This window comes from Eutrigla gurnardus (assembly GCF_963514095.1).
Source record: "Eutrigla gurnardus genome assembly, chromosome: 7".
In the NCBI taxonomy this organism is placed as follows: domain Eukaryota; kingdom Metazoa; phylum Chordata; class Actinopteri; order Perciformes; family Triglidae; genus Eutrigla; species Eutrigla gurnardus.
The window spans coordinates 27,149,634-27,176,179 of record NC_139921.1 but is presented as its reverse complement, the minus strand read 5'-3'; the positions used below and the strand labels follow the sequence as shown (position 1 = coordinate 27,176,179).

The 26,546-nt window shown below is 42.2% G+C and overlaps 2 protein-coding genes across 2 annotated transcripts in view; both read right to left on the bottom strand.

The window, feature by feature from the left end:
- Positions 1–423: 423 nt before the first annotated feature.
- Positions 424–10,167, bottom strand: slc2a1c (solute carrier family 2 member 1c; the record flags this gene model as incomplete). Its single annotated transcript, XM_084013877.1, has 12 exons — positions 424–603; positions 1,099–1,302; positions 1,399–1,500; positions 1,754–1,855; positions 2,207–2,391; positions 2,600–2,762; positions 3,070–3,310; positions 3,408–3,568; positions 4,327–4,425; positions 7,672–7,679; positions 7,813–7,957; positions 10,036–10,167. 12 exons carry the CDS (start codon positions 10,165–10,167, stop codon positions 424–426), a joined length of 1,722 nt encoding a protein of 573 aa, XP_083870003.1.
- A 3,641-nt stretch (positions 10,168–13,808) lies between these two features.
- The window catches only part of smoc1 (SPARC related modular calcium binding 1), a 40,859-nt gene continuing 28,121 nt past the window's right edge, over positions 13,809–26,546 (bottom strand). The window contains 6 exon segments of the mRNA XM_084013664.1: positions 13,809–13,910; positions 18,297–18,330; positions 19,193–19,437; positions 20,131–20,236; positions 22,845–22,927; positions 24,722–24,914. Of these exon segments, the coding sequence (XP_083869790.1) occupies positions 13,871–13,910; positions 18,297–18,330; positions 19,193–19,437; positions 20,131–20,236; positions 22,845–22,927; positions 24,722–24,914 (701 nt within the window). The 3' untranslated portion in view covers positions 13,809–13,870.

The window sequence follows — 26,546 nt, the reverse complement described above, 5'->3', positions numbered from 1 at the left end:
ATTAATAATGGTTACAAAATGCCTCAAAACATACAATATAAATATAAATCGTCTCACACTTTAAATCCTCATAATCAGAACAATGTTTGATGGAAAACAGTTGCCAGTTGATCTACAGGTTGGCAAGAAAGTTAGGAAGGTTAAATCATCAATTCACCCAAATTATTAAATGTAATTTTATTCTTTGCTGCTCTTGAGTTTTGAAGAAGTCTTTCCAGAAATAATATGGTTGTTCATTATTTTTGCCTCAGGTAGATTCTTTTGAATGGAAACTGTTGACAAAGAGATTTGAGGATTATCGTGAGTAACGAGGACATTGTTTATTTAAAGAACCATTGCTTGTTTTTTTCTGATCAAAATTGGGTGAACTGACCCTTTTAATGGTATGACCATGACCAGCTTCGATAAGAGTAGACAGGTCAGTCAGGTGAAAGTGTTGAATCCAGTGTTCTTGTGCAAAGGGATTCCCTCCGCTCCTCTGAACAACTCTGCAATGTCGTCGAATGTGCGTCCTTTGGTCTCTGGGAGGCGAATCCAGGTGAAGGCGAAGGCGACCAGAGCCACGGTCATGAAGAGGAGGTAGACATACGCACCGCAGACTTTCTGTGTGGGGAGAGACAGATGCGTATTGTTTTCGTGGGTCGGAGTCTTAAGACCAAAACCTTTTTTGAGCAAAAATAGCACCATGTGAACAAAACACTCACAATGATTAGTAACATTCACAAAAAGCATTAAAGCAGATTTACACAAAAATCTGCTATTTTGGTTCCTAAGTCTTGGTTTCAGGTTGGCTGCCATCTCTGCAGCACTATAACAAACAGATGTGTCCCAGCTCAACTGTTAATTTAATTACTCTTATTACAACCTGATGGTAAAGGAGTTAGCAATAGATTTATACATATTTAACATTTCAGATTTATGTCAGTTTTAAAGTATACATTTGTATATAACAGACTGAACAGATTTATAGCTTGTATTTAACACGCATGTCTCTAAGGTGTAAGGGAACTTGCAAAAGCAAACAAGAACTCTACCTCTAAAGTTTCCCCCAAAGTTTATCTCAGTCATACAGCATGCAGGACTTGAGTGTAAACCCACCAGTAATGGAGGGAAGATGAGTGCCAGAACAAACTTTCCTCCCCAGTTGAGCATGCTGGTGAAGGCCATAGCGATGGGTCTGCTGGGCTGGTCGAACAGCTCAGCAGCGATGAACCATGAGATGGGGCCAGGGCCCAGCTCGTAGGCTGAGATCAGGCAGAAAACCAGCAGGACCTGCAGGCTCCGCAGCTCTGGGACCAGGTGCTGCATGGGGAATAGAGACGTTTGTTATTGAAGGGTGGATGTACAGCTTTAAGGTTCATTTATATTTAAATTGAAAATAGGGATTAATGTTCTCACCAGGACAGAATCCACTATGGTCATGAGTAAGTTGCACACAGCTATGGAGATGAAACCAGTCAGGAGCAATCTCCTCCTCCCTGCCCTTTCCATCAGGAAGAACTGGAAAGGAAAGAAACAACACAGTGGTGACTCTGGTCACATTTTTACCCTGTTTTTTCTTTTTTTTTTTTTTATACAAAAATGCAATTATCCTGTTGTGGCTCAAGCTGTCAAAACATTCATGACAACACCATATTGTCTTTATATGAATTGATTTTGGTGCAATTTGTTGCAGAAAATACAAAATATGACAATACTTTTACTCAAATGGGGAGCTGAACTCAAAAATGTTACTGCTAGATTGTGTACTCACTGCAACCAACGTGAAGGTCACATTGACGGCCCCCACGCCCAGAGTCAGGTATTTGGCCTCATCAAACTTGGCCTGGAACATTCTGGTGGAATAATTGATGATCTGGAAGAAAAGAGCAGGCGTTTCTTTTAGATTACTGGGTCACTGGGACATCTTTGTGTGTGTGTGTGTGTGTGTGTGTGTGTGTGTGTGTGTGTGTGTGTGTGTGTGTGTGTGTGTGTGTGTGTGTGTGTGTGTGTGTGTGTGTGTGTGTGTGTGTGTGTGTGTTTTACAGAGACACACTGCCCCAGAATTGCTGAGCCTGAATAATGCATTGAATAATAAAGATTAACAGCTTTTAATCACTAAATTATTATTTGAAATATTTTTAGAAGCATTCAAATCCATGTTATTATGAGTTATGACTTTTTTCAGAAAGCCTTTCCCAGATAAATTACATTTCGTAAGACTGACCGCATTGAATCCAGACAGCTGGCTGCCCAAGTTGATGACGAGGACGATAACGATGGGCTGCCTGTATCTCTGCTTCTTGAAGAACTCATGGACGGTGACACCCGTCTGTGTGTGGGCGGCCTCTTCCTTCATCTCTTCCAGCTCGGCGAACACCTTGTCTGAACTGCCTCTCAGCCTCAGCAGGGCTGCAGGGTTAAAACGACATCCTCTTGTTCAGGAACGAGATGAGACACTATTGAGCGCGTTAAAAGCATTTCCATGTTTTTGTATCCTGGACGTTTCTCAGCTCATCTCTCTCTAGTCGGTGACTGCAGGACTGTTGCCCTGTTGGATATCTCTCTGATATAACCCTGACTAAACGACTAAAACAAAATGCTAAAAAGTGGGACCCACCAGCCTCTGCTTTGCTGTCCTCTGCCCGGTCGATGAGCAGGTAGCGAGGGCTCTCCGGACAGAAAGGCAGGACCAGGTACTGCATCAGGGCCGGAATGAGAGACAGAGACAGCATCAAGGCCCAGTAATGCTCTGTACCCAACACTGTCTCCAGACCAGCCACCTGTTAACAAACAGACAGGAAACTTGTTTGACACTTTCATTCATTCTTTTTTACTTCGGTTGAAGCTGTAAATCAAAGCAAGACACTTTTATGCAACCAAATATGGATCGTCTTATTGATTATTTAAATTTCTCACAATAGAGCTGCAACACAAAATGGCATCACCACAAATGTGTCCTAAATGTCTGGTGTGGGGTTACATGGACACTTCTGTATGCAGAAGATTATTTATCACATCTTCACACCAAGATATGGTGTCCTTATTTGCGTATTACCTTACAGAGACAAAAGAATATCATTTCCTCACCATTCCCACCAGGATGCCTGAAGCGAAGGACACCTGGTTGAGTGTGGCGAAGGCCCCCCTCAAGTTTGTAGGGGACACTTCCTGGATGTAGAGCGGATTAAGACTCATCACCAGGCCGCAGAAGAGGCCGAAGACCAACCGTCCCAGGATGAGAACCTCAAATGACTTGCTGGCTTTCGAGGCGGACATCAGACACGCTCCCACCATGGAGAGACAGTTCACTATAAGGATGGAGTTACGTCTGGGGGGGGGGGGGAGATGGGAGAAATTAAAAAGATAAAAACATGATGGAAATTATAGGAAACTTTTTTTCCTGCTTCTTTTTTTTTTTTTTTTACCTTCCATAAGAATCCACCAGATATTTGACCCCCAGCGAGCCCAGCAAGGCGCCGAAGTCTTTAATGCTGACTGAGAGTGACCACAGGAGCGTCAGGCTGTGATCTGGCATTGACTGGTTGTGTCTGGCTGTCCATGTGTGGTTGAAAAACTCTTCAATGATCTAAACGGTTGTAAAAGAAAGAGACGATCGACATCAGGAAACACTGTAAAACAAAATTCAATCCGGGTGTCTTATCTCACCTCTGACATTTCAAAGTAAGGGACTTAACGTTAAAGCTGGCGACCAATCAAACAACAACCTAACAACAACAATCTAGTTCATTTTTACAGTATTGAACAAGTAATTCAGACCAAATATTTTGTGGGCTAAATATTGTGAGCAATATAGAAAATAAGTTATGGAACACTAAGCGTAGAAGATCTGCTTCGGTTGCAAAGATGTAGTGCAGTCGACCTGTGAAATAGCAAGACCCTGCCAGACCTGGAGGTGAGCCAGCGACTTTCAGGGGTTGTTAAGTTTATTAAGTGTTTTATTGAGGCTGTGAGACGTTTGTTTGACAGCCAGACGGTTTCCCAGCATCCCCCTCTGCATGATATGTTGGGTTGTCTTGCTGGGTATCAGCCTGGACTTGGTTGCCCAATATCTGTGTATATATATGATATATATAATGTTATATATAATGTTTTCTTTTTTTTTGCAGCACTGAACATTTTTTAAAAATGTATTCAAATGGACAGATTTTCTTTTGACGGACAGTAAAACTTAAAAAGTTAATTCTACAGCTCAAATTCCATGAAAATAGTTGATTTGAAGACATTTTTTTTTCATATATCAAGAACTGTGAAATGTAACTATTTGTGTCCGCATCGACCAACATGTCCTCCCTCCCCCATTCAGCTCCCGTCCGTCCTGCTCACCTTGGCCGGAGCGTTGACGTTGCCCGTGTGGTAGCCGATCTGCAGGGAGCCGAGCACCGCGGCCAGGATGGAGATCAGGAGTGTGGTTGTCAGATGGTTCTGCAACCGTGTGAAGGTTTGTGACAATTTTCTAACATTAAAATGCTTTAAGGAATTCATTCCAACACATTCCAGAATTATTTTCAGTCACCAACAGGTTTTTGAATGAGTTGCCCTGAGATTTTGACCTGTGACCCCTCATGGTTCTCTAAACATAAATCTGTCTGAACATTTGTACAGGTCATGGAAAGTAGGTATTTTCACACACTGGCAATGTACAGAACTAATTACCACAAGTGTTAGAGTTCCTTTGCCGAAAAAAAAAAGAAAAAAAATGAAGGAGCTTAAACAAACAAACCTCCTGTGATGCCATTTGTGAGGGTGAGACGGGGTATCACTCCCTCAAATGTTGGCGCATTTATCTTCTTCTGACTTCCTCTGCTGTGAAAAACCCAAAGTTATGCCGATCATTTACATGTATGTGTGATACTATTAAATATTTTATAGAATACTTATGTATAGACAAATACATATTTCTTTTTAAATTAATTTTGAGTCTTGATATTCTTCCAGCAGCGTTAAATCAAAACAGAGAAGCCCTGGACTTCAAGACACGGCATGCATATAGAAATCAAATCAATATTATGAATTACATACTGGCAGCATGCAGTTTTTTTGTCAACTTACCTGCGATGTGGAGTAAAGCAGACCGCTTGTCTCGGCCAAAATGTAAATATAACAAAAAGTAAGAAAGAAAAATAAATCCAGTGAGTTGCCAGTGCGAGGTGAATAAGTGCTCATAAAAATGTTTGCGTAACTCTGACCTTAACGATTCACATACTGAAAGTAAAATGAAACGTGATTAAACCAGATGTTTAAACTGGATGGCAGGAGGTTATTTTCATCCCATGCACCGAGTTTCATCAGTACATTCGTCAATAAGTTTATCATAAACTTTTCCATATTAAACATTTTAAACACATAAAAAGACTGACATAACTGAAATAATCCCTTGGACAACAGCTTTAGTAAAATCCTGATCTTCATATATAGTTACACCTTTATAGACTTGCAAAAACGGCTTCGTATCCATTATCTTGGTCAATATCTCCATCTATATATTAACATCTGTATCTGTATGTACTCACCACTGTTTCGTTGATCCTGTCTTCATTCCTGAGTTCAGATATGACTTTGTAAACACTCCACTACTGGAAACGGCACACACACACACACACACACACACACACACACACACACACACACACACTCTGGACCAGCGTGTCCAGTGATGAAGTCGCACCCAGCTGGTGAATTTAGGGAAGGCCTGATAGAAAGGCAGCCGAGGGCCTCCTCTGGTTCTCATGGACCAGCTGATCGATGGCCTGAGCTTTAGCTGACTCGGGATCAGCTTATCTGCTGCACCTAAACAAATTAACTTTGTTGGAAACTGTTCCCAGGTCAGGACTAAAAGGCAACTCGTTGCCATTCTGAGAACTGAGTTGGTATTTTGGCAATAACACAGCCACGTGTGTGTGTGTGTGTGTGTGTGTGTGTGTGTGTGTGTGTGTGTGTGTGTGTGTGTGTGTGTGTGTGTGTGTGTGTGTGTGTGTGTGTGTGTGTGTGTGTGTGTGTGTGAGTAGTTGTGGGTCACTTTGTCCTGAAGATGTTCACTAAGATGGAAAACTCATGAATGTCTGACCTTGCATCTCCACATGTCTTTTTAGGAACTAAACCCTTACATGAGCAGGAAAGCGTACAGCGGACAGTGACGTGTTTAGAAAAGCCCCTTTGTTCTGCTGTAATGGTTAACTAACCCACTTTGTTATTACATTAAATTAATGTGTAGGTTCCTCCTACAATTCTTTGTAGTGTTTCCCAAACTTAACACTATTGTAACTTACATAACAGATCATCTGTTCATGGTCATAGTGGTTATGACGGAGTGTGTTCTTGTACCCGTTTGGGAGTATTAAAGAGAGATAGTTGCATTGATGAAGGAACATAAATCTCCCATCCAATTTCCCGCCTGGATTGAATAACTGGAAGAGTCTTCTTGCTCTGTAATGTAATAAATATGAATATTCTTCAGGGAAATCTAGATGGTAGCTATGGAGATACATGAAAAACAGCAGCATGACTGCACATTGTGGGTCGAGATTAGCTGACTAAGGCAGAGATACTGCCTTGTGCTTTCAAGGATAGTCTTAAGGGACAACGCCCATCACACAACGCTGTGACAATGTAGAGCCTTTAACAGACGGCACGGGGATGAAGTATATGTCCTCCCCTTGTGACGGCGAGCCTAATATTAGCCTGAAAGTCTTCCCTGCTCGCTGTGTCGGCCTGAAACTCTGGATGTATTGGTTTCCAACATCTGTCGGTCCGCCCTGGAGCTGTGACAGCAACGACATGCACATAATACAAGTAATCCCCCAAACCAGACTGATCCTGCTCAAAGAGTTCATTATAGTCAGTAACAGTTGGCGTGTTTGCGTCCATGTTTATGTATGTGCCTGTGGCTGTTTGTGTATCCATATATTGTGTACGTGGGTGTATTCCCCCACCTGTGAAGTAAAAGACTACTTAAAATGTTTCTTACATGAAAATGTTACTACCTCAGTTTTATGGTTTTCATGTTTTAGTTTCACTTGATGAATTGGCATGCGTGGGTTTCTTTGTTCGTTTCCTCGAATTGGATCAGTGAAGTTTAATCTGATCCAGTCTTATCGAAAGACTGGATTGCATGTGAGAATGTACCAACACGTCTCTGTGTATGCATGTGTGCGCATGAGGCATTTCCATTAGTAAAATACAGGTTATAAATTAAATGAAAATGAAATCATGACACACAAACACACACACACCTGCCTCATGAACAAATCCAAATGTGCAGGAACAGCTTATCGCTGCTGAGTTACACGAGCCAAACACGGAGAAGAAAGATGAACTTAATCATAATGTGGGGTGAGGAAGAATTCCCAAGCCTTCGCCACAAACCACATCATTTGTGCACGAAAATTATCTTTTATCATAAAACTTGAGTAAAATATGTACAAATAAATATTAAGTGGCCCCCTGAGGCCTGGAAGTGATGAAAAGCAGATAAGTCCAATCAACATAAAAAAAAACTGCGCTGCACTGACTCATGTGCAATACTCGAGTTGTTTTAAAGATGGAAAAAATTCCCTTAAAACTCTTTATAATGGTGCTAGTTTCACATTTCAAGTTATTTATTATTATTATGTAAATTCCACACTGCTGATAGATGTCATCTTGTGTTTATGTATCTTTTTTGTGATTTACTTTCAGACCTAAACATACAGATGTTATGCTTTTAAATCACAAAAACACAAATTCACTGAAAGTAAAGTCAGGGTTTTGTAGACGGCACAAAAAAAGAGACCAGAGTATAATTAGCATTAGGGGGTAAAATGCATCGTCCACCTGCAAGCTCTGTTCCTGCAGCTGAGTTCTCAATCAGCGTGTGGATATGCCTGTCTGGAGCATGACCTCTGACCCCTAAGCCCCCGGCCTCCTGGCAGGCAACCCCCCTGACCCTGCACAGGCTCAGGCTGCTGGGCAGGTGCTGCTGCAGGAACAGAGGGCATCGGGCACAAATGGTGAGCGATGTGCACCATCATCCCCCCACTGCTAATGTTGAGCTATCACACAGGCTAATTGCCCTCTCTAATTACCTGTAATGGTGTTTGATCTGTTTGTAAGTGTTTCAATGCACACACAAGGAGAAAAAAGAACAACCCAAAATCACCCATCCCTACTAGGAAATGTAAAATAATACCTTATTGGGCTCTAACAGAGCATTTCCTACAAGGACAGATATCCTATATTTTGCTATGTTTTTCATTATGAGGGAAAAGCGACAGGATAAACTGTATCTAGACATGTTGAATACATATATTTTTAGTAGTATTTATAAAGGATAAATCATGTTTAGGATTTGAATCTGTTAAAGAATAGTTAAGTAATGACTCACTGTGTAGGTGAGCGAAATGTTATAAAACAGTAATAAACTTCCCGACACGACAACACGCAGCACCTGTCCTGCCCACACGTTACTTTCAGAACCCCAAATTCCAGTCCTCACCTATGAAACCCCCTTTGGCAACCCGCCTCCCCTCCACCTCACCTCCAACAAAGGAGAAAACACACACTCCCTAAAACATACACACACGCACATACATCCTTAAGCAGCTGCGTCATTACAAAAACTCTTTTGAACTTCACACTGGAAGTCAAATGCCACATGTGTCAGTACAAGACAGATGTACTGCAGCTGCCTGTTGGCTCCAATTTCATCTGTGATACAAACCCCCCCCCCCCCCCCCCAACCAACCCACCCCCATCATGCATTCACTTCATCCCCACCTTTGAAGTCTCCTCACTAAATCAGAGATTCTCACACCACACAAAAATCAACAAGCCTTCTTTGTAGTAGAGAGAGAGAGAAACAAAGGAATGCAGATGAATCTTAAACATTAATGTAGTCCACCTTAACTTAAAATTCAATCAATATCACCTGCCGATTATAAACAACTCGTGGCATACTCATCCCCATTAACATTTCATTTAAAAATATCTTTAAGCAGTTCATGGAATTCAATAGATTTGGCTTGTATTTTGAAGTGGGCCTATGTGTGTGCATACCTGGCGAACAGGGTTCAATATGAGAACTTGCAGTCTGCAGTGAACCATCTTCACCATTAGGGTTCAATGTTGAACTCCTACACCCCAGAAGGCTTGACCTCTATTCAAGTTCTGCCTTTCTACAGCACAAGACTGAGTCTAATAAACTCAGCATAGTTTGAATACATGTGGTATAAAACTGTGTCAGGTCTATATTATTGTTGCTCATGTTGTTGTTGTTGTTTTCTGGCATGTTTGTACCACATGTAGTGCAGCTATAATGGGTTAAGAGTGTGTGAAGAGAAGAGAAACATTGCAGTTCTGGAAAAGGAAGATCTTTATGAACATTGCTCGTATTTCACAATGAATAAGGTTTTACAACGACACAATGAGAGCGGTGAGAGTGAACCAAAACAGCTAAAACTTGAGCTAAAACTCATTATAAAGCTCCATAAAGTTGAGGGGAAACCCTTTCAAATAATGTTTTCATATTATCATTTGATACATTGTTAATATTAAAATATTGATTATAGCCATTACAAGTAAGAAAATAACTGGCGTGTTTGTGTTTTTAGTTGTCCTGAATGTAGGGCATCTACAGATGTTTTTCTCATTATGGCTGCTTTAAATGTACGTCTCAGTTCAGGTGAGGGGAAAAACACAAACTACTGAGAAAAGTGATACAACCCAGGTGTAAGAAACTGCTTTGTGCCAAGATGCACTTCATTAACTGGAGAATTCTATTAACGTAGGTTCCTCCCTTTTTTTCTTCTCCTTTTTTTGGACCTTTCTATTGTTTAGTCTTGTATGAGTCTGTTGCGATGCAGGTTCTCAGGAAATAAGGCCTATGTTAAAGTGGAAAAGCCTTTTTTTTTTGTTTTCATTGCTTAGCCAAACAGCTGCACCTCAAGCCACATAATTTACATTGACCAACTTCACCCAAAGACAACACTCTGTTTCGGTGTTTTGTTTCCCAACAGATCTTATTTCTATAGCCATGAATAAGAAATATTGTCAAAACACATTGAGATGGTCTCTAAAAGCCTGTTGGGGCTCTGCAGTGGAAAAGTTGCCGGTGGGCAGCGAGACGATCCTGGCTTCTCCTCCGTCTGACTGACAGTCGTCTGTAAGCCTCCTTCGGTATACGTCCCCCATCGTGATTAGCAGTGATTACTAGCCTGTTAGGTTGGTTTTTAGATCTCTCATGTGATCTGCAGCTCGGCGGCGTCTGGAAGCACTTCAGCAGACACACACAAGCCCAGTGTTCAAACCTGGACCGGAGTAGGCACTCAGGAGAGACTACACAGCCGCCTCAGAGAGACGTTTCTTTTCTCATGCTTGGCATAACTGTCCGGTTGAAATTAGACGCGTCTGGGACCTGTGATTGTGGTGGATTAAGCACCAGATAGATACTGCACACATTCTTGACCGTGTGCCGTGATGACAGGAGTCGTAAAACACAAACTGACATGGTCAAATAACTCCACGACAGATAAAATAAACAGCGGTCAGAGCTTAAAACACACAGTCTAGTCCGAGCATTTCAATGTGAATGAGCTACTGTAACAGCCTACTGTATGACGTGATGTAAACGCAGAGAAAAGTATATATTTCTTCACAATAAGTCAGAATGGAAGTGAAGCAAGTGAAGACCCATAACCCCCACAATGAAATTTAGTAAATCAAACAAACAAATAAAGGTTATTGTACATATTTACAACGGGAGCCCTTTTTGTCTCGTGTTAATGAGCCACTGCAGTGACTCCTGGGAATATGCGTACATAACTCAATACACATAACAAATACACAAGCATTCACACCACAATAGCAAAAATCTCCAATTGTTCCCAAATGTGAGTAAGAAATTTTATTTACATTCCAAACATGTGTTCTGGAGGGCTTTGTTTTGGGTGTTTTCCCTCCCTGCTCTGTCATTTGCCTCTTCATCGGACACCCTGGTGGGTATTTTAAAAAACGTACTGCATTGTCCTCCATTCGGTGGCAAAGCACCAAGTATGTGCGGTGGTAAGTGGTTCACAGAGCAGGACTGACGTCGACTGATGGAGGACAGACAGTGAGTGTGTTTACATACACAGAATGTAGACCAATATTAGTGGGGAGACTCAAATATTTATTTTGGGAACTGGCATCTGTAAATGCCACATCTTGTTTACAACAATTAGGATGAATGTGAATGTGATGGCTGAAATGAGCTGATATTAGCGGAATACTGAGCCATGTAAACATCTTACTCCATTTACCGGTTAGGTTTAGTCATCTGTGCCACGTATTTTTCCTGGTACTAATAAGAATATCTAAGAGTCATTCTCTGGATCTGTTTTGGGAAAAATTAAAATCCCCACCAGGGGGTTATTTGTCAGAGATTTGTTGACGTTAAAACAATTTGTAATGGTTGAAGCCCATTGAGCCCATGATCACCAAACAAAATGTCACAAAACAAATGTGGAATTCGCCGTCAACACACTGAAAATACTCTTTAGCAGTTTGTTTGTGTAGAAAGTGAAAACCAACATAGTAGAGTAAGAAAACTAGCCACATTGACATCAAAATACACGTAGAACGGAGTGAGACAAAATGTGTGTAAACCAATGACTATTGTATTTTGAACATAAAGCTGCATTAATCAATATTTATTCTACTCTTCTTCAGTTAAGAAAAAAAATCACCTTGGGATCTTTGCTAAGAAATAAAAACGTGAAGACTGCTGAACAAATGGACGACACTATTTGAAACGGTCTGATCGCCAATGCTTTGTCGATGACACTGTTTTTCTGCTCGAGGAAAAGGCTTTACGGACACAGCCTAAATTGTTATGTAGTCACTGCCCCTCTTTTGCACTTTTATAGGTTAATTATTTACAGGGTTGAGAGCCGATATATTCGTCTATTAGTCGCCCAACCCTCAATGCAACTATTGAGGTTACCGGTATTATAGTTACTCATTAATGCAGCTTTAATATGTTCATACTACCACATGCATGTGTAAATGTTTGACCTGCTGCGTTGGTACACTGCTAGGACTGTATGTTGTGTACCAGTGTTGACGGGGGACAGCTGCTAATTTTGCAATATTTTTTCTTTCTTTTTTTTTTTTAGCACAAACTTTATACAAAAGTAGAAAAACAATGAAAACCCCAAGGCGTCTTGAGCAGACAACATGCTGATAACTAAGAAAACTACATACAACATAATGGTCTTGCATTGGTTTTGGGTTGCACAAAAAAGTACACCTTCTTAAGTAACTGTGTGGTAAGTTCTCACAGTACACTGGAACTGTGTGTACTGAGCAAAAACCAGACATAACACATCTTGGACATTGTTCACAAAGATCTGATTCTTAAGCCAAAATGTTAATGCAAGGAGACAGTTCTGTACAGTGCAAGGGGATTCATACAGCTAATTCTGTGCTGATAAATTAGAATTCATGGTCACAGTTTAATTCTAATACATGCCCTACTTACTTCATATTGCATGCTGGCATACAACATTACACATTCGTTTGAATTGATCTACGTTGGCTTACGTAGCTCCTCCTATTTTGAATTATTGGGCAACATTTAGGCTGAATGTGACTCACTATGGACCCATTAACAGCCAGCGTCATCTAAAATATACACAGGTTGGTAACGGAAGTGGGTTTTGTCTGGTTGTTGCACGTCAGAATTGATATTCCATCAGGATCACAACCTGAGAGTACCCGTGTTAACTGGTGACAGCCGGATGTCTCCGTGGTTGCTCGAAGTAACTTAGGTAAATGGTTGGCGTAGATAATAAACACGGATAAGCATATATTTAAATTTCAAGGATTTTCATGAAGACACCTACATGTTCTGTCGGTGATTTCAACAGCTGTCGTCACTATGAGCAACCGTGGGCTCATTCGGCTGAGAGTCACCAATTAACATGGTCACCCCACGATATAGTGGAGTAGTGTCTATCTGAGCAGAGAATGAAGTCACTCTCCCTCTGTGTGTGTTGTTATCAGAGCTTGGTCTTGCTTTGCTTACATGGCTGGCTGGCCGCGTGTGCTTTTAGTGGCTAGCTCATGGATGTTACTCTGCACTGTTGTCATACAGCTGTTAACACCGTCCTGATGTTTTGGTTTTGATGTTTACATGACCACGTTACATTACACATGAGGTTTCTCCACCATATATACACGTATATATCTGGCCACTAAATACTGGGACACTTGCTAATGCATTCTTCCCACTCACTAATAGCAGATATGGAAAGTCAATTTGTTTCGGTTGCGTTTGCGATCTTTGGTGGTTTATGCCCTTACATAGCTCGACAAGCTATTGCTCTCCATCCTACTTCTGTTACCAGACTGTGTGAACACACTGACCTACATGATCACTGTTTGCCAACTGTTAAAGGGTCCATAAGCTCCTCTTTAGTGGGTTACTACTAGCTTGTGTGCAGCTAACGGGGGGAATGTCAATTTAATTTCATAGCCACGAAATGTGTGTTAGTGTCTGTTCCTGTTATGTGAGGACAGAACGAATCACAACAGCAGACTGAAACATGAGGGGGAAATGTGGTAACATGCACATCTTCCAGTGGTGATCTTTTTACAAATATATTCTCATTCTTACCTAGACCTTTTTCAGTCACTTCAAGAGAAAGGAAAAACAAAAACATGTACAAACAGATCAAATGTCAAACATAGGGAGGAGAAAGTGCAAATATTTTGGCGCCGCTTCGTTTTCTTTTCTTGTTTTTCCATTCACTCTTTTTTTTTTAAACTCAGGAACTTCTTAATTTTTCTGCTCCATCTTTCTCTTTCCTGTCAGCAAGCGTACAGATGCCTTCCCTCTGTGCCCTCTGCTCTCGTCTCAGCTTCTGGATCCTTCTAGTCTCACACCAGACGACCTACTGGGAACAGAAAGGCAGACGGACGAGAGAGAGAGGGGGAAAAATGTATTCACTGGTGTGTTTTTAGTATCCAGCATCCAGATGCGCTCACACATAGCCGTTGCGTGACAAGACAATGGCTTCTTTCCACTCCACAGCTAGAAGCTCACGGACCTACTCACACACACACACACACAATTTAAATAATGTATGTAGCATCTAATAAAATTTCATGAAAAAAATATCGCTAGTGACGCATGTTGTGTTTCTGAGAAACCATGTGGAAAGCAGATCCAACCTCTGCAGCTCATAACGTTTATCTTCCTCTAAATCCCATCGTCTTTCCTTCACACGTCATCGGCATAATCTTAAATTAAAGTTAACCAACCAAACATTTTAAAGTTTAAAATAAATGGACTATTTCATCAATTTAGCATTTTTACAACTTCTTTTCTGTCTTGCATTAAATGTAACTTTAGTGCAACAATATGGTAAAGTTCAAATTACGTGTATTTAAATGATATTTAAATATTTTTCTGTATTTCTTGAGTTTTCCAAGTCACTTCTACAGATAAAGGCAGCGGTTACTAACTAAAGTCTGACTGCTAAGCGGCCGTGCCCCCACCTACACCCCAAACGCACCATAGGCAACATCACATGTGCTGACGCTATGTGACAACCGAGCCGTAACTCAACAGTCTCTGAAGTTGTGTTGCATTCGTGCTGAATCTACTCGGGACAGTGGGTGTGCTGCAGAAGAGATGGACTGCTCACTCATCAATCAGAAGAGTGGGTGAGGGGGGGGATGAAAAGAGAGGCCTGGGAGAAAAGGAGATGGGTAAAGAGCTTAGATTGCTTACAGATGGCTGTCAGATGGGAGCGGAGGACCTTCTGAGTCCTGTGAGAGCTCATGCTCTGTGAATGTGTGTCTGGGTGTGTGTGTGTGTGTGCTTGTATGCCGCAATTTGCATGTTTGTGCATTGAAAACGGGGTTGTGTATGCGTGTGTATATAATGTGTATGCCTTTCCATCTATCTACATGCTGTGTGTGTGTGTGTGTGTGTGTGTGCAGCCTGTGGGGGTGGGGGTGTGCAGGTGCACTTTCTGTCAGTGCTGGTTACGTTAGCCATGAAATAGAAGTCCGTTTTCGGGTCCCAGATGATGCATTTGCTTCACAGTCAAATATTCTGTTCAAACTTTAAAGCATCACAATCCCTCCAGCGCTCTATAAATCCCAGGTTTCCTTCCATGTGAGTCCTGTAGTGAAATGCTCTTCACCTGAACCTTGAGTGTATGGAACTTGCACGCTAAGATGCTAACGGTATGAGCGATGCCAGGCCATGACTCTTCTTACACCACAGTCCTCGCTGAGGTCTCTTCAGATATTACACATCGCAAAAATATGATTTGGTGATTGAAAAATGTTAGTCGTCATTTCAAATGGCTTTCAGAATATACTGGATATTTTGTCGGACAAAGTACTGTACTTTTAGACTCGTCGACTAACGCTGTGTTCGCCGTGTGTTACTTGCACTACTTTAACTGCAGGATCGTTGGTGTTTATTCACGTCGCACTGACAATGTTTGAATCCCAGATACGCCAGGAAATATTTTAGCTTTTTTAGCTTGAAGATTCAGACCAGCTGTTATTTAACAGTAACTTGGCCTCTGTGGTGGTGTTGTTTGTTTTAAGTAACCTTCAAGCAAAAGTGTGCAACTCAATAACAAGAACTGTAGTATTTTGGCACATTTAGTATCATTAAACCACATCATCCTTCTTGAACTACGCAACTCGACAATATTTCCCGATCTCTCCGCTGAAGTCATGCAGTTCCTCTCAGATAAAAGTCTCCGTTGTAAGGAGCTGAGCCCCAGGTAGTGCTGATGAATCGGCTTTGCAATTACCAGGCTCCAGGGCAGCGACTGGTCCTCTCCCTCCTCTCCTCCCAGTCACTGAGGACACTGTCTGTGCCATTAACAACACAAAGCTCCCCGGCCTCTCCCTGGACACCTTGGCCCCACATGTGATAAAGAGCTGAAAGCAGATCCTGTCTAGCGGTGAATCGCCTCGCCTCACCTGGGACCGGCGAATAAAGGCACTTGGCCCGAGAGCTGGTAATCATGGTATACCTGTACATGGTGGCAACTGGGGGGGGGGGGGACTTGGCTATGTAGACGGATACTCAGACATGAGTTTACTGTCCTGAAATAAGGATGTTTGTAGCAAACTCATCGCTGGGGTAACAGGTAGTGATGATAAGCAGCCGTCACAGTCGCCCCTCTGTTGCCTTTAACGCGGTACGGTGTGTCGAGCTGATGTCACAGTAATTAAAACACGAGCGTTGTTGAGTAATTGCTGTTGGCTCTGAGAGGACGGGGCTCTGGGCTCTCTAATAGTCCTGCAGCCTCGGTGCCAGGCCTGCCTCATAATGCCCTCCTTTCATTCCTGCCTAATGACAGACACCGCCAGGACGAACAGGAGAGGAAGAGACGAGGGAGCAGGAAAGTAGACGAGAAGAGTTTAACAATCAGGTGACAGGCAAACATCACCTACAGAACAGCACGGGAAGTTAAGGGTGGCTTTATCAGTACTTGATGACAAATTTACTAATTCTTTCTTTTTATTTGTCGCTTACTATCTCTTCTTACTGTCCTACAAAACATGGTATTGAATACTTCGCTCTGAACCTGAAAGGTCAAACTGGAGCAGAGCTTGTTTCTCCTGGAAACCGATCCACTATACAACCTACACTGGATCACGTAGATATCCTGTATTCTCTAACACACAGCGAGCAAGCAAAAAAAACACAACAACTCATGGGTCGACGAGAGCTGATGCATCCTGCAGGCTTAAACCTGTCCGAGCGCTCACAACAATACACCCTCTAATTGCTTCTAATCGGTCATGCCCATGTTTGGTGCGTTTTTGTGCTCGCAGGCATTCGTACATGCACGCCCGCATGTGTTTGTACTTAGTATGTTTACTTCTTTCTAAATGGAATTAAGACGTTTGCAAGGACCACATGAACCCTGCTGTCAGAACCCAATGCAACAAGTTTAACAGTGAAACGTTGTTGTGTTTTCGTCATTACAGTGAAGACGACGTTGTGCTGAACTTCCAGACCTGCTGCTCACTAACTGACTGTCAGAAGAGAGATTTACTGCCCCGAGCTTCTGTTGCATATCTCATCTATAATGAGGGTTCCAGTCTCTCCAGAGGATGGATGCCACCCTCTGCAGCGCTTCAAAACTCACAAGGTATTCAGATGTTTTCCTGCAGCTTGACTTAAAGGGATCCAGGCCATTGAGGGTCAGCTGGGCCATACCTGAACACAATGGCTGTCTATCTTAGTCAAGGCAGAATGATGCCATATGTTCTCCTCACAGACTCTTTCATGCAGCCTTGCTCCGTTCATGCCTCACTCTCTCCACAACCAACACCAGCTCAGAGTGCCTGAGTGGCAGCATAAGGAGCTGTATAAAGCTGTCAGGCTATTTACCTCCAGCTCTTAAGCATGAAGGTGAGAGATTCGCTGACCACAGGGAAAACAACCGGCCGAGCCTCCTCCTCCTGTTCTTCCAATACCGGGGCTGTTTATCCTGGCGGCCGCGCTCCGGGTCCGAGGGGCCTGACGTTATGCCCGCTCTGAGCCACTGTTCTCCAGGCACGGCGTTGCAGCGCCAGGATAAACGTATGACCTCAGTGCTATGTGGCGTTGAACCCGCCAGAGTCAACAGCACCAGCGGGACTAATAATTAGTCAATGGGGTGGGGGGGGTATCCCAACGGATCGAGACGAGAAGGAGACGATAGAAAAGACAGATGATCAGCATACAAGTATGATGATTCCTTTAACATTTGTTTGGTTTCAAACAAATATTGGCTTGACAGAAACTTGAAAACTATTCAATAAGAAACTATTTTAATAATTGTTTAAATGTTTGAGTAATTTCTCAAGAAAAAATGCCAAATGTTTGATTTCAGCCTCTCAAATGTGAGGATTTTTTCTTTCTGGCATAATCATTGTAAACTAAATATCTTTGGGTGTTGGTCAAAAACAAAGTATTTGAAGGGGGCTTTAGCAAATTATAATGTTTCTCTATTTTCAGCTGTTTTACAGGCGAGATGATTGCTTACTGGAGAAATTAAATATACCTTAATGAAAATAATATCAGTCACCTTGAGATTTGGTTTCTCAGGCCTGTCAATCAGAATAAAATAAAAAATAAACAATTTTCAACTATTGATGAGATGTCGTTCCCAGGAGAATAAGCTCAAGACTGGTGCGTTTCACACACGTGATGTTAATGGGTTACACAATAAGCCAACTGCAGCACTCGAAGCCAGAGGCAGCCAGAGTTAGTGAAAGCATATTAGTTTGCCTTACTGAACAATTTTGTCCCTTGCCTTGGCCCTTGGTTGCCACTTGTTGTAGAGCTACCTGCAAAAGAGAAGAAAAACAAAGATTAACCCTCATGGAGGTGGATTCCCTCTTCTTAGGTCACTGAAACTTCAAATATACTATGAAATAAAATAATTATAGTGCACTTTAAATGTTTATCTTTACAGAATATCAATCTGATCAGTGCATCTACCTGCAAAAATAGTTGTCACTGTCATATTTCTTGTATAATTCAAAGTTAACTTTGTCCTTTGCGTGTGTTTCACAACCTCTGAGCATCTCTGGTTTTTCTGCCGGCTTCCTGACATTTGATTGTAGCTGACAGCTGCCTCTCACTAGGAGCTGCTTTAAAAGTTGTTAATGATCTCTATTAGGTCCAGTCTGTACACTCTCGATGAGTAGTGATGTCTGGATCCACTAATACATTAGCCTAGTCTAAATATTCACCCCGTTAGACTGCCAACACATCTGTTTGTCACATGCACCACACTTACTTCATCCCTTCCTCTTTTCAAATACTTTGACATGATGAAAACATTAGCAAAAATCTAATGTGGGAACGGGTTGAAATGGTTCTGTGTGTTGTTGTTGTTTACACTTGTAGCTTGGCAATTTTAAAACCACACGGAAAATGACCGTCCTTACACAAGCAAGTACCGTTTTTTTTTTCTCGTAAATCCTCATTTGACATTTTTAGAAGAGAATTAAGTAGTTTTATTTTGGTTAAAGTGGCTGTTAAACTGGAGAGAGAGAGTTCTGCATGCTAAATGGCATCTCAAATCAGTTGTTTAAGGAGGACAAGACTATTTGCAGATTTTCACAGTTGGACAGAGGTTCATGACTCTACCCTGCTAACCCACTGTCAGCCATCACTTTCTCCCGGGCCTCGGCTTCCTCTTACCCTCCTTGCTGACGCCCAGGCAGCCTTTCAGCTCCTGCAGGGAAATGGCCCTGTCCTTATTCAGGTCACAGTAGTCGGTGAACTTGCGGGCGCATTTCTTGGGCTTGGCTTTCTTCTTCAGGTACCTCTTAAACGGCTTGAGCTCCTTCTTATTGATGTCATGGCTGCCGTTGTTATCCAGCTGGGCGAAGTACCAGTGCACCACCCTCTCCTCTAAAGTGTGACTGGGATCGGGCTCGACAAACCTTCGGTTAGAAGAACAGATGCGAGTGAAAACACAGATGTTTCAAAACCTAGAATGATCAGGGAAGTAGCAGCAAACAAATCTAAAGGCAGGAATACTTCTTCACCATTAGTCACAGCAAAAACACAAATAAAGTAACATACGCACAAGAATAAACTAATAATTAAGGAGTAAGTTACTTGTTATTATATTATATCCACTGCTGCTGTTATATTTGACTTAATAATTTTCTAGAATTTTTGTAGTTAGTAATTTATTCTGTACACATGACATCCGTTGCACTCTCCCTCTTGTTCCATTCTTTTTTTCTGCTGTTTAAATGTTTTTTTAGGGAGTCTTTCTTATTTGATGGAGATTCCCAGGAAAGTATTGGAAAGCCCTCTGAGGCAGATTTGTTATTTAGGGCTAATTTGTTATAAGCTTGCAATAAAATGTAAGTACATTTTCTGCTCTTCTTTGCAGAATGGATTAGACTAAATACATTGACTTATTCCATGTTATAGAATACATCAGCTTTAATCTTCACTAACGTACTCTCCTATCAGTGCATATAATTGATGGAAATTGAGCAAAAACATCTGTTCAGAGATCTGTGCATGTCAGATATAAAATCTGAGTGTTTAATTCATAAAACCAGAGTGAAGTGAGTGAAGAGTGGCTCAGGTACAATACTGCGCTACATGGCACTACTTACCTCCCACCACCGGAGGGGGCCGGTGAGTTTATGGCTTGCACCATGTCTGTGGTGAGGGCATCTAACAAGCTTGTAATGAATTCCACTTTCTTCCCCTCTGGGCAGCCTGGCAAAAATCAAAGGCAAAAATACACCAAAATTACCTTCCACGAGTAATTTGAGTCATTACGGCACAGCGAGGCTGAAGTGCTTCTAAAGCCTCATCACCACTGAACTAGTGTGACAGATGTCAAACGGAAAACGGCTGTTCCAAAGTAAAAAGAGTACGCAAACCTTCTCCACCAGCTCAATGACAAACCGTTAATTGGCTCACGTTCACAATTAGTGTCGAACCACTATATCTCCAATGGAGGTGAAATCCAGAGTTATCGGCTGTTTTGTAAGCGCTCAGGAAAGCAGAGCTGAGGCACATGGCGAGAGGCGGAACAGAAGTGTGCGGTGATGAGAGAGTTTTGTTGAGCGGTGCAGACCTGTTAACTTTTATGACACAATTCTGAACACCTCTTTTTAATTGCCCAGATGTATGGCTTTAATAGCAACCTAAACCAGTGCAAATTTTTCCCTCCTAATTGTGTCTCTTAAAGGCAAACTTCAAACGCAGCTGCATAGTAAACTAATCTTCTCATTCTTTTTTTTGTTTTTTAGTTCAGCCTCTCCCTCTTTAGCTCAGGCTTTCTTTGTCGATCCCCTCCTCCTCTTCCTTGGAGCGTTTGTGGCCTCCTTGTTCTCTGCCCTGTTCATGTCTTTTCCTTCCTTTTGTGCTGGCTCAGGGGGTTCTGTGGGAGCTGCTCCGCTGCCGCCAGGTGAATCCAATTAGCATTTCCTACGACACGACAAGCTCGGGAAAAAGCACGGCCTTGCTGCGCCTTAATCCAAGTGTTAAATTGGGGTGTTATGAAGCGAAAACCATTATGTTGTATGTGGCGAGGTGTCACGGTCACAGTGTGGTGTTCTGGGCCACTTGGATACCAAGGTTACCAACTTTTTTAAAATAATGTTTCAAACCATTGAAATAAAGCAATGTTTAACTGTGAAAATAAGGCCGCCAGTAATGACAACTTTTCCATCAGTTAATCTAATTTAACTTTCCCTTCAAACATTTGGCAGACAACTTTTTAAGTGTATTCAGCAGGTTCAAGGAAAAACGTGTAAGAAAGAACATTTAAAATATTCATATGTGGTTGCATTTTAATGCACGATGGAAAGTAATTTTCCCTCAACAGAAAAATGTATTTGACTAAAAAAATAATGCGAGTAATACAATTAAATCTCTGATATAAAGTTAAACTGCCATACAGAGGAGGGCAGGCCAGACATCGGATACACACTTCCCTTTGCATTGCTACATCGGGTGTCTGCAAATGCACCGGTGCAGTCGGGGAGTTTACAAGCACACACAGCCCACGGAAATGAGCAGATGGCCAAATCTACGTCACTCTGACCCTCGCTGCTCCATAGGTGCTAGAAGTGTTATAGATTAATTGTTGATAGCAGGGATGAGACCTCCATTCTCAGCAAAGCTTTTTAATGTTATAGGCTTTGAACCAAATACAGCTCCTGAACTGACTGAACTCCGGGAGTTAACAGATCCCAGCCTTTGTCAGGCGGAGGAGATAAGAGCTCTTCCCCCGAGACCAGAGGTGGTTTTGTGCCCCCTTTGTGTGCAGTGGGATTGAACCTGTAGATGCATTCTGTTAGCAGACTGCCCTCTCAAGCATTCTTCTCTCGTCTCGCTTTGATGTGACGACCATGAAATACTGTGCTTTGTTGTGGTGGTTCAGAGCATCCCTCTACAGTACATAAAAATAGCTCCACTCAGCAACCTGTGGTCTCCCAGCTCCCCCCCCCCCCCACCCACAGCCTCACCACCACACCCCACAACACTCACACCTTCCATAAAACATGCCACACATCTGCTGCGCAGTCAGGAGTCATGCTTGACTCTGTAAACTCACCAGATGGGGAATGAAATAAGAGTTACAATGCGAGCTTAAATGATGGGGAAACACAGGGGCAACTAAAGTAAGTGAGCAGTAACCAGGGAACAGGAGTACGAGCCGACTCTCTGATCTTTGCTGCCAGGGAATCCATCACCACGAGGTGTGGATTAGTTAATTCTCAATCACAATCCTCCCTCTAGTGTGCACGTGAAAGATAAATGGGCTGTATAAAGACTTTGGAGAGTGGTGTGTCATGTTATTTTCTTCAAAGTTAGCGTGTCTAGCTAACTAGCTTACTTAATCAAACAGTGACAGCGTTAATTCTGGGGCCAAGTTTGTGTGGTTATAAGCCGTGTTCACAACTCGTCCCTCCGCTGTGCACATACCACACTGTGTAGTATTTCACCATCGTGTGGAAACGGAGCCTGGATGCTTTAGCCGTTCAACTAACCTAACGTTTGCAGTTCTGTCCTACACTCCGTTTGATGATTCCTTGAAGTTTACGCTCCAGCGACTTCAGCCAAAATAATTATCCGAGATAGTGTTTCAGTGTTGTATGTGTTTTGCAAGATCAGAAAGCATAAAAAGCATGGCAACAGTAACTGGAATTATCTAACATTTTTAAAGGAATTCCTGTGAATATTTAAGTTTCCTCATTTGTTCTAAATGTGGTTTGACACAAGAAAATACATACAGACTCCAAGAATGTTTTTGCAATCACCAAAGATTCAAAAAATAATAACAGCAGTGAAAAAAGTTTGGGGGGGAAAAAACCTGTCAGGTCTCTGCCTTGGAAGGGATCTTCGATGTCTGAGACGCGAGATCGTGCAGCGCCGTCACACTCGGGCGTCTGGTATCTGTTACACAGAGAGGAGAGGACAGCGGGAACATGGGAGAGACAGGAGAAGCACAGAGTAAATCTGTCTTAGCAATGAGGGAAGAACATGAAACATGAAGCTCGTCTATGATGACAAATTCGATGATTTGTCCTTCCTATAAACAGGCCTCAGAACAATCTGGGCTGGAGCTAAAATGAGGAGACATCGGTGATGGAGGAGAAATACATCATAACAAATACATTTGTACACATTCATGGTGATCTGGACTCTTTAAAACTACCGTACAACCCATTGCTGTTTGGCTTAATCTGCGTATTCGTTGTTGATCTTTAAAGGGTTATTACCATCTCTTCTTTATGAATGCTCGGTGACTTGATTTGACACGCACTAAGCTTTGTTTTAGAGCCATAACAAACTGTTTGGCATTATCCGTAGCATGACTCGTTTTCTCCTGGCTATTTTATCAGTGGCTCCTGAACACATGTAGGATGGAAAAATGAGCATGTGTGTCTCATTTGCCTTTTTTTATTTTCAAAGTAAAAGCAAGTTGTCATTTATTACTGTCTGCAGGGCCACTGATCCAAGAAGGGATGTCTGATGCATGACACTGCATATTGCTGTCCAGAGGAAAGAAATTAGGATGAGTGACATGAGGTCTAGACCAAAAATACAAGAAATTCTTGTGTGAAGAAATAATCGCCTCAAGGGTGTCATTCAATGTCTCTGAAATGCAGAAGAGAATTTGGTCTGCGTAAGTGATTTATTTTCGTTTTTGTGGGGGGATGTCAATTTATAAATATGCTTTATTTAATTGATTTGAAACTAAACCTGCATCATCCTGTGTTCCAACTATAGTAAGGCCACCAAGTAACCGGTTCTAATAGTCTGCCTCAACCTGTAAAACATAGACCCTCGTGTGGAGAGAGAATAATGATGCCCCTTCAGCAACAAAAACAGTTCATCTATTTACTGCTGCGTGCTGACACTTTTTCAAACATCCAATCTCTTTCCCTTTATCTATCGCTGCCTTTCAAGATGTAATATTCACAAGCTAGATACAAATCATGAAACGTTTTTTAAACAACCAAAACATGAGCAATGGAAAATGACTTATTCAACGTTGCCTCATCTCAAAACCAATCGTGTCTCCACCATTTCCTTGAACGCGATATAAACACGTGGCACCAAACACGGAGAGTTTACGGTCAGCGAGAGGATTTTTCCCATCAGGCCTCGAAGCTAATTATGTCGCCAGTGACTCGGCAGCAGCCGCAGCTCGAGTGCAGGATTCCTCAAGAAATATAAGGTCTTACCACAAAATGTGGTGCAGATATCTATGATGTCACTGTACCGGAGTTTGAACGGACATTCATGGTTCTCAGAGGATGAATCCTAGTGACTTTAGCACCCCTTACTTCGGCACCACCAAGATGTTCACAATTTTGCCTTTGAATGAAATATCTCTTAAATAGCCATTTCAATTATTGCAGACATTCATGTTCCCCTCAGGGTTGATTCTAATCACTTTTATGATTCCTTAACTTTTCTTGTAGCGCCATCATCAGGTGTCAAAACGAACAATATTCCCATCAGCTTCAGTGATTAGAGAATGTTAGCATGCTAACCCGCTAAGATGGTCAACATTGTGACTTAGAGCATGTTAGCGTTCTGTTTAAGCTTGGAGAAACATACTTATGCAAAGCCTTACAGAGTTGCTATAGTTGTAGACTCTTAGTCTTATTAAAAAATGATTTAACAGACGACTTTAATTGTGTTTGTAGTAATAGTACTTTTTCTGATATATGATATTACCTGGTAGACGTTCCAGGTATGGGCCGTCCCGTGTCCACCAGAACACACCAGCAGTAGCCTGTGGACTGGTGGCACTGGACTGGTTTGTAAAGGCCCCCCGGCCCGCAGTCGGGGATGAAGATGGCCTCGCGAGGATTCTGCCGAGCCTCTTCCAGTGCACTCTGTCGCTCCTGGTCACAAGAGGGAACTTTCTCTAAAACCATGAGAAAAACACTCAATACGGAGGCACCAGAAACACACACAAAATAATCAGTCACAAGATTAACAGGGGATGGTGCAGGATAAGAAAATATATTATTTTAGCAACTATTAAACAAAGCATTAGTCATGGTATTCTGTTGTACTAATGGAATCAACCAGTCTGTTGTGTTTGGACCGTTACTCGTTGAGACCAACTGTTGCATATTTATTATAGTTCCATTTTGGCTCATGACTCGGCCATCATGCAGGTTTTGTTGTGCTGCTGCTTGAACAGTTACTCTACACTTGATCTATATCGTATTCCAGAAAAGCACCGGATGTAATCGGAAGGTCAACAGAGTTACGTAGAGACGGGAAACAGGATCGTAAGGTTTTTGCATGTAGCTGAAAAAAGTTTGCGTTCTCTCTTGCTGCAGGATAACTTTAATCCGGCTTCCATCAATGGGCATATTTCCCATGATGCAACAGTTCCTCTTTCTAGTTTTTGGGTAGCTTCCCTGTAACTACAGAAGTATCAGCTTGCCTCACTTCCAGTGACATGTTGCCCCACAAAACCTTTACAAGTCCTTCCTCACGTTGAGTCTTTTCCCAGCATGCACTTTCATATCGATATGTTCAGCATCAGCCGCTCGGCCCTCAAGAGATGCTCCTGCAACACCTTGTCCCACACCACGCTGTATTTACACTCCCATCCATTTAGGCCATCGCTCACTCTTAAGCCAAGTACAACAGAGCTGCACGCTCAACTTGTTACCGTGGCGATGAAGTGTGCTTTTACCACTCCCGCTTCATTCTTCATTTTACGTTCAAGTGCACTGTGAATCATTGAGCTTCAATAAGCGGGGTCACGCTAACCTTTTTGAAGCCTTTTTCTCCAGGGTGGTGCTGATTAGAGCCAATAGTAGCCATTAGTGACGGTAGTCTCAACTCGTACACCGTAAACCGTAACCAAAGTATAATTAATACAACATGGCTCAGTCGCTGCCTGAATCAGGATGTCGGGAAAGGAGCTGGTGAAATTTAGACATGACACTAGAATGTTCTCTCCCCCATAACAGTGGTGGAGGGAACATTCACATCCGCCACTTTAACAAGTATTCAAGGATAATATATTGTCTTTGTGTAACACAGGGAGGCCCAACAAAATGCATGTTAAGTATAACATGACAAACAAGTCAACAACAGTAGCGTATTTTCTTGAATTTGCATCGCAAGGCATTTAAAAGGTAAGACAATAATCTGGGTAGATAACATGGCCGGCATTAACATCGAAAATAAATCTAAAATCGACATCAGGGGAAACTTTGTCAATCAACTTAAACTGTGTTTGAGCACCAAGCATCATTGATGTAAACACAGTCCCCCACCCCCCTCTTGTCCTGCGGGTCGCCCGTCATGTGCAGTTTGATCCGGGATCCACGATGGAGCCAGGTCTGGTTTCAGCTGGATTTGTTGCCTTTGTAAACATGTGTGCGCAGTCAACGACCATCGCCAACCTCCTGGTGCAGGGTTTGTCTTATTCAATCCATCTTATTTTCCTGCAATGATCCATCTCTTTCTGGGGGAGTCGACTTTGTGGCGTTTGGTCCAGCAGGTCTGTCCAGCTGATCGGCCGTGACCAATG